The sequence below is a fragment of the Triturus cristatus genome, chromosome 5_2 (genome assembly GCF_964204655.1).
Source record: "Triturus cristatus chromosome 5_2, aTriCri1.1, whole genome shotgun sequence".
In the NCBI taxonomy this organism is placed as follows: Eukaryota; Metazoa; Chordata; class Amphibia; order Caudata; family Salamandridae; genus Triturus; species Triturus cristatus.
In genome coordinates, this window is record NC_140588.1 from 1,001,424,719 (window position 1) to 1,001,442,151 (window position 17,433).

Consider the following 17,433-nt stretch of genomic DNA (forward strand, 5'->3'; position numbering starts at 1 on the left):
GTCTCATATTTTAAGAAACGTAAAAATATGTAAATTGCTAAAAATGTCTTGCTTTTGCCAGTTCCAATCGTTTTCAAAATTGATATTGCTGCCCAATTTTCAGACATAACTTTAAATCAGATAGAACATCTAAGATGTCATTGATGGGACAAGGTGTCAGCTGTTTTTTTGTTTTTTTTAATTGTTGCAGTGCGTTCTTTCCCAGGCCCCCGCCCCCGCCCCCACACCTCCACACTAGCAGGCATGATGTTGTTAAACATTTGATCATAGTATGTACACTGGCAGTGGGAATCCAATGAAAACATGCCAGAGCTAGCAATGGTAGGCATACTGCATTAGGGTGGAGTGTACCGGTTTGCGAAGGTGAACTTGTAATGCTGTTTCTATACCAGACAGGGAATTTCCTTCCAGGATGGCTGGAAGGGCTGTGCATTGATTTACTTGGAGGTTTTAAAAGACAAGTGCCGCATCTTCTAAAAAAAAATGTTTTCAAAAACCTTTATTGAAAGGCTTGCACATCAAGTTACAATATATATAGGCGGGGAATCCGCATTCAAAGAGGAGAACCACATCTGTCACATGCATCAGAGGAACAATTGTACATAAGCGGCCCATTACAGTTCTCGGAGGGAAGTGACATGGGATTAAGCAAGAAGGGCATAGAGGGGCACCCAAGGGAGGCCAAGTGCCGGCGAGAGGGGCCGCAGGGAACCAGCAGAGTGCATGGATGGGATAGCCCCATTCTACGAGCCATCCCTGGTAGCCGCCGCGGGCGAAAAGCTGGCGGGGGGCCCGGGAGAGGCCACGGAGGGCAAAGCGCTCTGGCGCAGGAGGTAGGAAACAAGGAGACCCCAAATGTCAATCGAGCGGCAGGTGGCCAACGTCAAATCCCAGAATTCGGACAGAAGTGACTGACAACGCGGAGCATCCTCAAGCCACGCGCTGGATGTGAGTGCGGGTCTCCGTCCCCAATGCATGGTGACCCTACGCCGTGCAAGAACAAGCAGCATAGCAGTTAGCCGGCGGGAGGCATCTGGACAATATTTCACAAAGCCTAAGAGGCAGATCAGTTGGTCTGGCCGGACAGGTGTGGACGTGATCTCAGTGATGGTGGTGCACACATCGCGCCAATATGCAGAGACCTTTGGGCACAGCCAGGCAAGATGAGAGAAGTCGGCTGCGGAAGCGGAGCATCGGATACATCTATCGCTGGGAGTGAGGCCCATTTTGTGCAGCTGGGTAGGGGAGCGGTACAGTCTATGCAGGTATTTAAAATGTAGGAGGTGCAGGCAGTAGTTAGGGGACGGACGTTTAGTCTGCTTGCAACAATACAGCCAGACCTCCTGAAAGAGATTGGCGCCTAAGTCCTCACTCCAAGCAGCGCAGGTGCGGTCAGTGGAAATCGGGGATGCCGCCAGCGTGAGGGCGTAAAGTCAGGTGACCAGCTTGCGGGGAGGGGCAGATGTGTATGTGAAGTTAAAGACAGTCATCGAAGGAGGGGGGGGTTGAGGAAAGTACCGCATCTTTAAAGAGAATCTGACTCCATCCGGCTTTCATCGAACAAAAACATGGCAGTAGTGGAAGTGACATCACACGCTTTTAGGTGTCCAGTGATATCATAGCAAGTGATGCAGCATGATCTTTGATGCCAGTGACACCACTGGACAGCGGAAGCAATCACAGGAAATATATTACAAAATATCATTAATAACTTCCAGAACCCAAGGAAAATCACAAGAAGCAGCACAGGATGTCATAGTGGTGTTCCAGTGGTGGTGGTGGTGGGGGGGGGGGGGGGGGGTGCGTCCATTTACTGTGCTACAGAATGCCTGACCATCAGTTCTTTGCGTGTAACGTCAGTACGGACTGGTGCTTAAAGCTGGTCTGCATACAAATTCCTGTGTCTTAGAGGTTAGGTAGATGGTTCACTGTTGCTACAGAGTCAAAAGAAGCTCTGTATGGTGTTGGGCCTCTAATGATATCAAAGAGAGAGCAAGGACAGTTCCCTAGCACACTCATACTAACGGACAAGAAGATAGACCAACCTGCACTTCTGCGTTCTCCCTCAAACTATTCACAGTTTATTCAATTTCTACGAGGCTGAAACTTTCAACCACTCAGTCTGTGCAATCACTAGGCATGATGTGTTTATCTAAAAACTTAACTAGTTAGATGAGACTTAGTTGTCTCCCTTCCATTGGTAAGTCCCCCCCAATCTCATTACCAATTCTAATCATTCTCCTGGCAATGTCGACTGATGTGCCTTCAGAATACTCACGCAAGAGCCATGATCCCAAAGGGCCAGGAGCGGGTCTCCATGCGTTTCAGGCTCTTCATCTCTTCAGAAGACAGGCCCATGCCGCTGTCGGACTCACTTTCCTGTGACAAGAAAGAAGTGAGAAAACCATCAGTGACACATACCATTTTTAATGCCTAGTCCTTCCAAATCAAGAGTAGAGTCCTTAATGCTATGGTCATGGGACATTCTAAGTGCTTCTTAAATTTACCATTTGTAATTAATAGTAGCCAGGCGGGCTGGAAAAAGAATGTAAAACCCCATTCTAAAAAGATAAGGAAGTATGGATTTGTATCTTTTATTTGAAGAAAAACCCTTCAAAATCATGAAATCCAGAGTATTTTAATAACAAATATGTTTTGTTTAAATCCAAGCATTTCTAAATAAAACACCGGTTAAATGAAAAAAATTAGAAAATCAATCAAAAATTAAAATGCACCTGCTATGCACCTTCTGGATATGGTGCAAGTGGGTTTAGGTGCACATAATTTCTTGCTCACAAAATTTGAATGTATACCCACAAAGCAATTTACTAAAGTATTATTAGATCTTTTTCATGCAATATTCTGCTCAAGCAAAGGTGCTCACAGGGGTGGTGAGTGAGCATGCAGGACAGCACTATTCTAGAAATCCTATGTGAATTCCCCCAAAATCTTAACTTTATTCGGGTCGTGGGTGTAAACAAAAGAGAGAAAATTTGTCGCTGAAATTAAGTGAAAATATTTTATGTTGTCTGTTAGAAAGGGGATTTCTGGTTGGCTAAGGCTTGCACCAAAGACAGGCAGAAACCACCACTCTAGTCAGGGCAAGGGAGTTACACACTGAGGATAACCCCTGCTCACCCCCTTGGTAGCTTGCCACGAGCAGTCAGGCTTATCTCAGAGGCAATGTGTAAAGCGTTTGCGCAACACACACACACAGCAGCAACACACTAGGCACACTACAAAAGGAACTCCACACAAGGTTATATAAAAAATAGCCTTGTATTCTCATAAATACATTAGAAACATATCACACATTTACATTGTGCCAACTGGCACGGGCAATATTCACAGAGGATTATATACAGGACCAGGCCAATTGGGCCATGGTCAGAATCATCAGAAAGTAGGTAATAAATATAAACCACAACAAGTAACTACTGGTACCATAATGACCTAAGCATTATCACAGTCACATTAGACACCATCCTAAGATATCATAGCATGACATTAGGCAATAAATCACATTAGGCCCAAACCTCATTAGCATAAACACATCCAGCCCAAACACATTAGGCAATGATCATGGTGCATAAATCACATTACGCGGTAGACATCACATTAGGCATAACATTACGCATAACTCACATTACGCCCTTAACCACACTGCACATTAGGCATAGAACACAGTATGCATGACCCTCATGAACATAACATTAGACATCATCCTATGACATTATAACATGACCTTAGGCATTATATCCCATCAGCATAAGCACAATATGCATACAGATAATCGGCAGTAGTGCACTCACTAAGAACAAGTATTAGGTAGTCCATCATACCAACAGCGCACTACCACCACCCTGATAGGGTGCAACTATCACCTCATTGCATCCTGTCCCACCTGGGCACATAGGGGGGTATCCGGCCGTCTCACGTGGTCCCGGGGGCCTCTTCCTTGGACTTGCCCTGCAATGCCTCCAAATCAAAATGGCCCAGATATCTCAAGTCATGCAGCTGCCCGCGACCACAGACCACAGCTGCACTCAGAGGGGGACAGTTCCCGGGATCCTGGATGCTCTCTATGCACCCACAGGAGACTTTCCAATGCCCCCTCGAGGGTGGGACAGCCTCACTTGGTCACATGTCCTATCTTTTACCTACAATGCACCCTGCCCATAGGGCTAGCTAGGGCCTACCTTAGGGGTGACTGACATGTAGTAAAAGGGGGTCACGGACATGGCGCACACTTTCGGTGCCACGTCACAGCGGCAGTAACACTGCGCGCACAGGCATTGCAATGGCAGAGGCCTGGGATAGGTTTGAAAGGCTACTTTGGTGGGTGGCGCAATTAGCGCTGCAAGCCCACCAGTAGCATTTAATTTACCAGCCCTGGGTATATGAGATACCACTTTACAAGGGACTGACAGGTAAATTAACTAAGCCAAACAGGTGTAGACCAATTTTACCATCATTAACATAGAGAGTACACGCACTTTACACTGGACAGCAGTGCTAAAGTGCCCAGAGGCCTAAAACCACCAACACCATGTCAGAAAAAAAGACAAGGAGAAAGGCAAAAAAGTTTAGGGATGACCCTGCAAAAAGGGCCAAGTCCAACATTGTCAATAATAGCTATCATAAAAATGTGATATAAATTACATAATTCGACTGCCTATATTCTAACAGTTCGGTAACGCTTTTTGGTGGTAGCCGTTTGTTCCAGTGGCGTGTCAATAGTTATTACTATGCTGCATCTTCAAGTATCATAGAAAACCTTATAAACAAATAGACCAAACCCCCATTGATTAATAAGGTCAAAGAACGTTTTATGCGCTTCTCCTCTCACTATGCTTTTTGCTGAATTATAGCCCTCATATATAACTTTATTTTGGATGCACTATTATGTTTACCACCTTTTTGCTTAACTGCTTATGGGTCGCTGAATCATGAAGAACTATCCTGCGAGGATTGGAAATGTCACTCCCTATTATTTAAGTGAGCTCAGCTCCTTCTAATCTCTGTAGATTCCACTGTGTAGGTCTGTTTCCTCTTCACCTGCCCTGCAAATTGTCCACATACCAGAAAATTCATGGTCACATGCTTAGGGAAAACACCCACATTTTCTATTTCACTTTTACTTTTCACATGGAAAACCTTTCACCTTAAACCCTTCTTGTATACTATCAACATTTAACTTAGTTGTATGTTTAGTAGAGTGGGAAGGTCTTATGACTTGAAAATGACAAAAAGCCTTTCACCACTCCAGGCACTTACACTGGATGCTCCCTTATGTCTGGAGAAAGCTAAACATTTCTAAAGAGCCATAATGATAGTGAAACACATGTCAGGGGTTGCTTTTATTCATTCCAGGTTGGCTTGGATAGTATTTCACCATTACAAAGCTGTAATACAGTGCCTGGAGTGGTGAAAGGTTTTTGTCATTTTACAGCTCGGCGTGGATGGCATGGAGCTAATCCTATACTTAAAAACGTTGCCCTAGAAATGGCAAGAGACTTTGTAACTTTCTATCTCGGCATGGATGGCAATGTGCTAATCCTATGCTTAAAAACTAGACAAGCAGAATTTGGGGAGAGAATATTCAGAGTGTTGCTGGTGTTGTAGGGTGCTCTACACAGGATAGCCTCCCTCCACTTAAACTTGGGAACTACCCAGAGTTCTCTTCTTCTTTTCAAGGCATGTTTGATGCCGAAGCGCATTGGATTTGTTCGGCTTCATGAAGTAACATCAAGATTAAGGAGTATTTATGGATCTGTGATTTTTTGGTGCTGAATTGGAGACGAGTGCATGTTCCGTGTATTGCAGCCGCAATATCGGTAGTGACTTTGTATTTTGATAGGACTCCTCTACCCCGACGTGCACTGGTGCCGCTTCTGGGCCCTGGCATCAGGAGTATTCTGTGGTAACCGGGTCACAAGAAAAGAGTAAATAAAAAGGTAAAAAACAAGAAAAGGGGGCAGGGTAGAAAGACCCTGACCTCCTAGGCCTGCGGGACCCCCACAGCCAAAAAAAGCATTTTTTTAAAACAAAAATCAGCAGAATTCGTGCTTGGTGCACAAATCTTGCTGAAAATTAAAAAAAACAAAGTGTGGGCTCTCGCGCTTCGTTACTAAAAAATATGAAATTAGGGTGTGGGGGCCTGCGGGTGCCCCAACAGCCCCGGGGACCGCCACCTCCCCGGGGCTTATTAATTTGAATGCAGGGGGGCACGCGGCCTTCCTTAATCAATGCATGGCGGGGTCCCAAAAACCCCCACGCTGCCCCGGGGAACTCCTCCTCCCCGGAGCTATAAATAATAATTAGTGTGGGGGGGCTCAAGCCCCCCCCACACTGCCCTGGAGACCACCACCTCCCCGGGGTACTTAATATTCAAATTCGGGGTCCGTTACGGACCCCCGGGGACCACCACCTCCACGGGGCTTTGAAAATGGAGGTGGGGGGCCACGTGGCCCCCCTCCTGGAACCCTTGATGGCACTGGGGACCACCACCCCCCAGGGCAGGCTCCTGCAATGTCCCGGGGTGCCCACCCCCGGGACATTGCTGTTTGCTATGGAAGGGCGGGAGCACGGCTCCCGCCCTGTCATAGCAAACTCTGCTTTGCTTCCTTGAAGCGAGAGCAGGAAAACCTGCTCTCGCTTCAATGAAGCAAACCAGGATTGCTTTTGAGCAAGGGGAGCTGCATGTCAGCTGCTCCCCTTGCTCAATAGCAATGCCGGCTCCCCCAGGAGGCTGGGAGCCGGCGGGACCGTAGGGGCATTGGGGGCCCCCCATGGTCCCCTACGGTAAGGCCAGGCCCCGGGGGATGGGGTCCTCGGGGCCAGAAGTGGTCTGGGAGGGGGAGCTGCGCGGCCCCCCCTAATAAATAAAATATGTTAAAAAAAAAAAACTGAATGGCCGGCCCAGGGGGATGTGGTCCCCGGGGCCACAATTGGCCTGAGGAGGGGGGCCACGCGGCCCCCTCTAATAAATAAATAAATAAATAAAAAGGCTGCCAGGACCCGGGGATGGGGTCCCCAGGGCCACAATTGGCCTGAGGAGGCGGGCCACGCTGCCCCCCCTCTAATAAATAAATACATATATAAATAAAAAGGCTGCCAGGCCCTGGGGGATGGGGTCCCCAGGGCCACAATTGGACTCAGGATGGGGGCCATGCCGCCCCCTCCTTAAAAAAAGTATTAAACATATTGCCATGCCCCAGGGGATGGGGTCCCCAGAGCCGAAATTGGCCTCGGGAGGGGGCCACGCGGCCCTCTTCCCGTTTTTTTAACGTTTTTTTTTATAAAAACGGGTCAGGCCCTTTGGATGGGGTCCCCAGGGCCCCAAATAGTGTAAAAGAAGGGTGGGCACAGAAAAAAATTAATTAAAATAAAAAGCCGGCATCTCGCCGGAGGCCCCGCCTCCTCCCTGCAGCACTCTGCAAACACGCCTCCTGGCGCGTTCTAAGTTGGGGCATTAAGTCCCCTTCGTTCTTGAGGGTTCCTGGGGGCCAACTAGCCCACCAGGTACCTCCAGTATGCGCCACAGAGCTGCGTTGAAGAGAGGTGGTCTGAGGCTACTCCCCTTTTTACATCACTCTGCAAACGCGCCTCTTCGACGCACTGGTGGTGGGGCGATGAGGTCCTCTCGTGTCCTGAGGACCTCAGGACACAAGTGGACCTCATCGCCCCACCAGCAGTGCGCCAGGAGCTGCGTTTGCAGAGTGGTGTAGAAAGAGGGCATGGCCTTGGACCACCTCTCTGCAACACAGCTCTGTGGTGCATACTGGAGGTACCTGGTGAGCTAGGTGGCCCCCAGGGACCCTCAGGAATGAAGGGGACTTAATACCCCAACTTAGAACACGCCAGGAGCCGCGTTCGCAGAGTGGTGGGGAAAGGGGGCGTGGTCTTTTTCCACCTCTCAGCAATCCCACTGTGTGGGGCTTACTGGAGGTAAGACGTAGGCTAGTTGGCCCCTAAAGGGCCCCCAGCAGCGAATGGGACTTCAATCCCCATCCAAGAGCGTGCCAGGGAGCGCGTTTGCAGAGTGGTGGGCAAAGGGGGGGGTGGCCTGCTATGAGAATTTAGCAATCATGCTGTGTGGGACTTACTGGAGGTAAGAGGAGGGGTAGTTGGCCCCCAAGGTTTATCGTTGGAGGCCAACTACTCCTCTTGTTGCCTGCAGTAAGTCCCACACAGTGGGATTGCTAAGACATCTAAGGAGGACATGCCCCCCTTTCTCCAACACTCTGCAAATGTGCCTCCTGGCAGACTACGAGATGGGGGATGAAGTCCAATTTACTCCGGAGGGACTTTGGGGGCCAAGAAGCCCTGTTGGTACCTCCTCTAAGTTCTATGCAGCAGAATTCCTGAGCACTGGTCGGAGGCCCAGCACCCTTTCTCCACCACTCTGCAAATGTGACTACTACTTAAAGAGGCGTCTTTCTGCACCTCTGACTAGAGGTAGTTTTAATCCCCTTGCCCTATTATGTACTAGGGCCTTACAGAGGAGGTCATGCCAATCACAGGGGTACCCCAACGCATAGTGTTCCCTAGTGTATGTAGGTGTTTTCACTGTATTCTAAGTGTCTTTTAGCGTAGCACTGGCTCTTGGCCTGGATAGTCAGAGTCAGTTACCACCAGTACCCATAAGCAAAATGTTGGGGGCACAGGATAACTTTGCAACAAGGCCTCTTTCTGCTCCTCTGTTGGTTCTTTGTGCACATATCTTGCTTCTTTCTGGACCTTTCTGGACTTCTGTTCCCTCTTTCTGAATTTCTCTTGCTTCTTTCTGCGCCTTTCTTCCTCTTTCTTCACATGTCCTACCTCTTTAGACATAGTTAGAAATTAGCATTAAAAAACCTTTGAAATTCACTGAAAAAACCACAGGTTTCAGTATGTTATAGTTAGAAATTAGAAATTAATGTGATGTCATCAGCAGTGCATTGCGGGGGCGCGAGTTAAGGTTAGCTGAACTAACTACAATGGCCGAATTTCACTGGTTTTGTACGAGTGAAATGTCCAACTAACTATAACGTCCCTGAAACCTGTAGGTTTTTGTGTGAATTTTTAAGGTTTTTTAAATGCTAATTTCTAACTAGAACGTCCCTGAAACCTGTGGTTTTTCAGTGAAAAGCAAAATATATATATATATATATATATATATATATATATATGTATATATATATATATATATATATATATATATATATATATATATATATATATATATATATATATATATATATATAGAGTGCTTCCAGAAATGCTTTGGGCTTTTGTGATACAATATATATATATACATATATAGATATATTTATATATCTATATTATCTACTGGCGGTCGCCAGTAGATAGTTATAGTTAGGACCACGTTTCCATAGGAAATCCGCAACATTCTATTTTGAATAACTTTGGCGCCGGTCGACGAATCCTCGCGAATTTTTCAAAATAGGTGGGCGCTACGCTCCGCTCCTACCCTGAAAGTCTCGGGGGGATTCGTCAAGCGGGGGCTGAGATAAAAGGGGGGTCCCAAAACGCGTTTTTCCCATGCATTTTTCCATAGGACCTTTAGACAGAGCTACAGCCCGAACGGCTGAACAGAATTAAATGAAATTTGGCAGAGAGGTAGTCCTCAGGTCAAGGAAGTGCCTTTTGTAGGTTTGGTGTAAATCTGTTCAGTAGATTCTGAGAAAATAGCCTTTAAATCAATATATATATCTGAGCCAGCTTACGGTGCGCTTACGGTGCGCTTACCGTACGCGTACGGTGACGTGCGCGAGCGCGATTCTGATTGGCTCTTAGATCTTAGTAAACATTCGAATCGGCCGAAACCAGGAAGCGGCGGCCGCCATTTTCTCTCTCGCACTCTGACTGGGGCAGCATAAATGAAGCCCAAAAATGTCTAAAGGGGCAGTATATTGAGATAATAACCACCCAGCAGTGATATACGGGTCCCCAAAACAAACCCCAAGGCCCCCCAAATTTTTTTTTTTATTTTTCGAAAAATCGCCGATTACGCTTACCGTACACGTACGGTAAAAATTTAGAAAAAAAAAAAAATTATCCACACTCTCCCCACCCTGTGTGCAAATGGTGCCAGAAGGGCACCATTTGTGCATGGCATAATAAATTACTGAAAATAATAAAGAATACATTTCACAACGATGCGCATAATATGTCCCCCATGTGCGCACGGTGCGCGAAGCGCATCGTGCGTACATGGCCCATCCCGCATAACGTGGGCACGCGGTGCGCGCAGCGCACCGCGTGACCACCGTGCGTGCACGGCACTAACTGAGTAAAGTGGGCGCGCGGTGCGCGAAGCGCACCGTGTGCTCACTGTGCACGCACTGTGCGCGAAGCGCACCGTGCGCGCACGGAACGAACTGCGTTAACTGGGCGCGCACGCCACGAATGGCGTAAAGTAAGTTAGCATTTAAAAAAACGTACAAATTCACTGAAAAAACCATAGGTTTCACACACGTTATAGTTAGGAATTAGCATTTAAAAAACCTTGCAAATTCACTGAAAAAACCATAGGTTTCACACATGTTATAGTTAGCTGTACATTTCACTCGTAAAAAACCAATGAAATTCCCCCGTTATAGTTAGTGCAGGCAACTATAACTCACGCGACCGCAATCTTCTGCTGATGACATATGTGTCTTTATGAAAAAAAAATATTTGTAATATATGTATAGCTAAAATTTAATGGAAGAAGACATGGGCAAATAAGTGTCTAAATACAGTATTAGCATCAGCAGAGGATTGCGGTCGCGTGAGTTATAGTTGCCTGCACTAACTATAACGGGGGAATTTCATTGGTTTTTTACGAGTGAAATGTATAGCTAACTATAACATGTGTGAAACCTATGGTTTTTTCAGTGAATATATATATAGATATATACATATATTGAAGAAAAACGCCTTCAGGTAACCAAATCCTTGGCAATACATATATATATATATATATTTCTTTTTTTCATTCATCACCCCACAGGGCTTCCTCGCGCACTCACGGAATGGATACAGCATTTTCACAAAGTTAATGTAGTTCAATTTCTTTATTTTCTTACAGCGTGCCAGTAACAAAGCTCTACGCGTTTCGGTCTCTACAGAGACCTTGCTCATGAGACTACTGGCACGCTGTAAGAAAATAAAGAAATTGAACTACATTAACTTTGTGAAAACGCTGTATCCATTCCGTGAGTGCGCGAGGAAGCCCTGTGGGGAGATGAATGAAAATTGGTAACGGCTTGACCCTGCCGTCCCTCAGACGCACCGCCATAGAGCGCCCAGGAATCCATAAGTGGGTCGTGCTGCAAGGTGGTATATATACCCAACAAAGAAGATTCCCATTTAGGAGAGTCACACGCAGGTAGGTAAATTATCGTTTAATTCAGGAAGCTGCAGCACACTGGATGGAAGTCTAATCCACATCCAACAGCCTGACGCGTTTCATGCTTTCTCGCATTTCTTCAGAGGCATAAGTCATTAACAATGTGAAGCATATTCAGCATTATTAATATAGTTCTGCCACCTGCCCCAGTGAGCGTTGGCTCTTGCTAAGCCTGATGGTTCTTGTAGTGCCGTCAATAAAACTACAGTGAGTTGCTCGCACGTGTTAAAATTCAGACAGTAAAAAACCCCAGTGTGTCTGGAAAGAGTCCCGCTCTCACCGTGTTGTACCTTATGACGTCCCAAAATCAACCTCACTGCCCTTTGAGCTGCATGTCGGTTCACTGCAGCATATATATATATTCCTCACGCTTTGCTGCTTCCAATCTCCTGGCCCGTGGTAGTTGGTGCGTAATGCCGGCGGAGCACCCCAGGCATTTTAAGATTTGCATCCAAAGGCGAGTAAAACGCACTCTCAGGGAAAATATGCTGTGCAATTAAATGTTATTTCTAGTTACGCATTTCGACTGCAAAGCAGTCTTGGTCACATATATATATATATAATGTTTCAATTAAATATATGTTGCCCAAAGCTGAAAATAAAGGTGCAAACAGCACAGTGCTCAGTGCGGCGAAAGTGCTAACCCTATGTAGAAAAGCAATCAAGTAGTTGAAATAACTTGGCTTCAAATATAGGAAATCAAAATAAGTGACAACAATCATCTAGGCAAGGGACTTGATTCATCGGTGAACATAAGTCCAAAGTATTCTCAATCCTACTTATTGAGAGTTTTGACTCCAATGATAAACTCATAAGATCATCATCAGCACAAAGACAGATGTAAGAATCATATCCAAGGAGACACTGGGAAAGAGATGTAAGTGCAAGTCTGTTTGTTTCTGTCCAAGAGTTCCACAAAAGGCTGAGAAGGATTAGAGGCTGTGGACTACCGACTCTTGACGGCTGGCTCACACCCCAACATTCAAGAACAGACAGTTCCAAGTCGGGGCCAGTAGAGGGAACACATTCCCTCCTGGTCACTATATAACGGCTACGAACTAGCAAGATGGTGCCTGACAGCTTACTGCATCACTCCCGCTCTCACTTATTACATCAACGTATTGCATTTCCCCCACTTATTTTTGGTGGTACCTTCTACGGGTGTGTTTCCCCTTTCCCTTGGATGTCTTACTTGAGTGATCCGGGATTGTTTTGGTCTACCGCTGGCTTGCCTGATCATCTCATGGGTGCTTCCCGGCCTCTGGATGGTCTCTGGTACCTTCGGGGCTCAATCCTGCTTGTGTGGTTTCGGAATATCGCGAAGGGAAATCGAGGTCATGCAATATCATGACCATAAACAGGACCAAAATATCGACAGGTAAATATGCAAATATTTTCTACACCTAACTCTACATCTACATACCATGAAGATAAATATTTTCAAGGTAAGTAGTTGTGGAGTTAATATTAGTAAATCTATAGCTACTTCTGTGCACTTACCTTTTTGACATTTTGGTCCTCGATATTCTGGTCAAAATATCGTGCCTTCTCGATATTCGCTCCTCAGTATTCCATACAACAGTCATACTGTTGACTTCTCTGAAGCACCTGTGAGTACCACCGCCTTCCCTGCATCATCTAATCTATGATTTCTGTATATATATTAATTGCCATCGTGCCACTTGTTTCAGGTCCTCTAGCCCGACTCTGGGATTGTGTATTACAATGTTATCCCTTCTGTCATGTAGAGGGAATCTCCAGTACATGCCCTCGCTGGTGCCGTGTGTTTCTTTCTCCTTCCCTTTCCTCTACACCCCTCTTTCTTGTTTCTGGACTGAGCATGCAGTTTGTACTACCATTCCTCGTCTCTGGAAGTCAGTAAGGAGAAATTGGTCGATAATAGCCTGAGTCCAGGGCCTGGATCTCCCTCAAAATTATCATTCAAAACCATCTGTGACCAATAATTCTAATACGCAGAAAAAGTATTTTTGTATGTGTTCCTAACAACTTTAGGCAGAAACAGACATTTCCGAAGGCTGCGTCTGCTCATTGACCTGCATGGATGCCAATGAATACAAGCAAACCAGAGATCTGAGTCTTTGGGGAAGAGGCCTCATCATGGATCAGATGTAGGTGGCCACAGAAGCGTGGATCTCGCCCCGGCATAGGGACTGTGCTTCTAATTTAGGTGTTGTTTTGATTACAACATTAGTTACAGACAGTAGCGGTCCTTGGAGGGAGTTCGGTGGGGCAGTGAGGCAGGGCGGGGAAATGTAAACACCGGAATATGGATGAACGGAGGTAAGTACACATTTAAATAAATAAAACGAATTTCATTGCGCGCGCGATGCAGCGCGCACAAAGGAATTCGTTTTATTTATTTAAATGTGTACTTACCTCTGTTCATCCATATTCCGGTGTTTACATTTCCCCACCCTGCCCCTCCCGCGCCCCGCCTCACTGCCCCACCGAACTCCCTCCACGGACCGCTACTGCTTACGGAGAACACATGCACAAACTCACTTTTGTTTACATCTTTCGATGGACTGTGATATGATTCCATTATCCTTCAGGAACATTTTCATGCAATCTATCATACTAAAAAGACTGGACTGTTAAAGGGTTTTTTTTCCTGAGGCTTCCTTGTTATCATGTTCATAAAGTTCAACTTATTGAGAATGCTGCTCCAAGGCTCAATGTTGGCATCAGTGAAAGACCTCCCCTCATGTTGCATCACTCCATTGGCTCCTTATTGCCAGGCACCTTACTTTGAAGGACCATTGTATTGGGCACTGCTCTTTTTATAACACCAAAGCCATGTTCCTTCATAATCAATTAAGATGCTCCACTTCCAAGAGAAATCTGCCCATCTCGCTGCTGTCCTGTGTTTCTGCAGGATATACATTTGGCAGGATGCCTTAACTACTCTCACAGCACAATCCTGGAATAATCTTACTGCCTCCCTTAGATCTGTTGAAAATCATTTTATTTTCTAATTTTCTTCTTCGAATTCACTAGTCCTGTCTTCTGAGTTTGTTCTTGATTTTTTGTCGCAGGACCCTGCGTCCCTGGGCAACAACATACTGCATAAAATCTAATCCTAATTTAAATAAGAATCTAAATAAAAACATCAATAACTCCACTACGTACATCTACAATATTTACTACTAAATGTACATATGCAGTAAAGGGTTGGAGGTGTATTATAAAGACAATCACAAGGGTAAATTAGATGTTCACCACATTTGCAATGAATAGTTCCATTTCACTTCCATGAATGTCACTTCACCAAAATTCCAGATGTAGACGGAAGTAAAAACATGCATTCTTTCATCCCAATGTCATTACAAGGTTAACCCCTTTTCCACATGGCCTCTGGAGAGCCTCCAATTTATAACCGAGGGACTAAGGGAATGACAAGGAATGAAAACTACAGAAAGTAAACCTGGCTTTTGTAGCTATTTTCATTCTGTTTCAGTATATGGCTTCATGGTCCTGAACCAGGGCTATCAATACCAGTGGAAGGGACACCAAAGTGCAAGTCAAAATGAGCTGCTGCTCTCCATAATTGACTTATTTGGACACTCCACTGAGATCTCTCATATAATACATGAAATTCTGTAGTTCCTGTCTCTAATTTCTTTATAATACATGGGATTCTGCAACTAATTTTCATATAACACATCAGATTCTGCAATTCCTCTATATACGCCTATCTCTAATTTCTTTATAATTGGCAACTTGTGACACACTCAGTTGTCGATTATAAAGAAAAGACACCAGAACTCAACTGTAATAAGTCATTGCAGTTGAGCTCTGGTGTCACAGTGTCTGCTGCCAGAGCCAGAGGCCGATGTGAAAGGTAGGTCACAGAGCAGCTGTTTAAAGCAATGAAAATAAAATGTTGCTTTTCTTTCTTCTACTCTATTTTTCCAGATTAAAGTGACTAGCAGAAAGAACATGATTATTTTTTGCATTCCTTAGATAATTACAGAAAAGTTAGAATCTTTCTGCATGTTTCTATACATTCTGAACTACTGTCTATTAAAAACAAAACTGACTTGTATTGAACTGCTTGTAATACCTTTTTGCAAAAAATATCTAACAGGTTTTTGATGTGTTTAATTTTGCACTAATGGTTCTATTTTTATTCTTCATGTTTGGAAATATGCTCTCTCTTTCACATGAAAGAGCTACAGACCAAGTGGTTTGTGGGAAAGGTGATGATGTAACCATGTATTATATAGGATAAATGACTCCCTGCCATGCATGATAAGGATATGGCAAATCACCTTGGAGTTCCATAACCTTATAAAGCAACTCATTCCTCGATATGGTTATGGATCTCCTTGGGGGCTTACAATATCCTTCAAATGCACCCAGTCGTCAATTTTAAAGAATAGATTTCAAAACACGATTATTATAAGTTATTTCAGTCAAGTTCGAACGTCACAATTCCTGCTGCCAGAACCAGCAGACAAGGTGAAAGGCAAGTTAGCCCGTACAGCATAATTGAAGCAGCAGGTTTAAAGCAACAACAACTGAACATTGCTTTTCCTTCTTCTACTCTATTTTTCAAGTTTACAATGACAACCAGAGAGAACATGTTTATTTTTTGCACACCTTACTTGGAGAGTAGCTAGAGTCTTTCTGCATGTTTTTACACAGTCCGAGCTACTGCAGCTTTCTTTATTTAAAAAAGGACAGACTTGTATTGAACTGTTTCTAATATCCGCCCACAACAAATATCTAACACGTTTTTGATTTGTTTAATTTTGCACTAGATGTTTTACTTTTATTTTTCATGTTTGTAACCATGCTTGCTCTTTCATATGAAAGAGCCAAGCAGTAAAGTTTTATGTGCTTTATAGGAAAGGTGATGTGTGACCATGTATTATACAGAATAAAGGGGCATATCAACAAGGGCTTTATCTCTGCTTTTTTGGCTTTAAAAGCCAAAAAACGAGAGCTAAAACTAGCGCTCTATCAACAACAGGGTGCTAACATGCAAATTTGCATGTTAGCACCCTTTTACTCTACGCTTCCCCTTGCATCTCTAATGAGATGCAAAGGGGGCGTTCCAGAGAAAAATAATAGGAGAAATGTCGCTAAGCGACATTTCTCCTATTATCAAGAATGTCGCTAACTCTGTTAGAGACAAAAAAAGCAGCGCTAACCGCGGTTAATGCTGCTTTTTTACGTCTGGTATTTTTCTGACTTAGCCATGATATCCTATGGAAGGAGGATATCATGGCTAAATTTGCCTGTCCCTATCAACAAGGTAACGTGAGATTATCGCTGGGATTCCAGCGATAATCTCACGTTAGCCTGTTAGCGTGAGGATTTTTATCGCTATTGAGATAAGTGTTGCTAATAGCACGCTATCTCAGCGATAAAAATTCACGCTAGCCGGCGATAATTATCCTAGCGCTAAGTGCGCTTAGCGATAAGTATCGCCGGTTGTTGTTGATATGCCCCAAAGTACCCAATGATGCAAGTTACCTCGGCGTTCCATAACCTTAAAGGAACCCAACCTTCGGCCTTGTTCCTCTATATGGTTATGGAACTCCTCAGTGACTTGCAATATCCTTATAATGTACAGCAGGGGGTACTTTATCCCTTATATATCAGCCCATTGTACTTTGTGCACATGGCACTTGCAAGCCACAATAAGCCCTAATGAATCTTTGTGTTGAAGAGGGTTTCAGCATTCGTTTTTAAAGGGACCATCAAGCGAATGATGTCAAAATAGGTCTCAAACCTCCAGTTAAAATCCTCACAGAAAGCAACGTGCCACAATGCCCATTGCTGGAGATTGATAGAGATGCATGACTAGGATAAGAGAACTGTTATTTCTCTACACTGGGAGGCACCTTTCAGTAAGGCAAGTGGTCACTAACAGCTTACCTATAACTAAATCAAGAAGAAACTCCAACATACAAAAACATCTTTTCAGACAATTACTGCTCAAACCGGATAGGACAGAGGGTCTGTGACTAAAACTCCAAATAGCACCCCAGGCTTTTAAAAGTTAT

At 44.7% G+C, this 17,433-nt stretch overlaps 1 protein-coding gene across 2 annotated transcripts in view; it reads right to left on the reverse strand.

Annotated features, from left to right (window-relative positions):
- Positions 1-17,433, reverse strand: part of LOC146829570 (vascular endothelial growth factor receptor kdr-like) — a 579,398-nt gene that overhangs the window by 58,739 nt on the left and 503,226 nt on the right. For both annotated transcript variants that reach the window (XM_085608274.1, XM_085608273.1), the window contains exon 29: positions 2,279-2,379. In XM_085608274.1, coding sequence (XP_085464400.1) covers positions 2,279-2,379 — 101 coding nt within the window. The remainder of the gene's footprint in view (positions 1-2,278; positions 2,380-17,433) is intronic.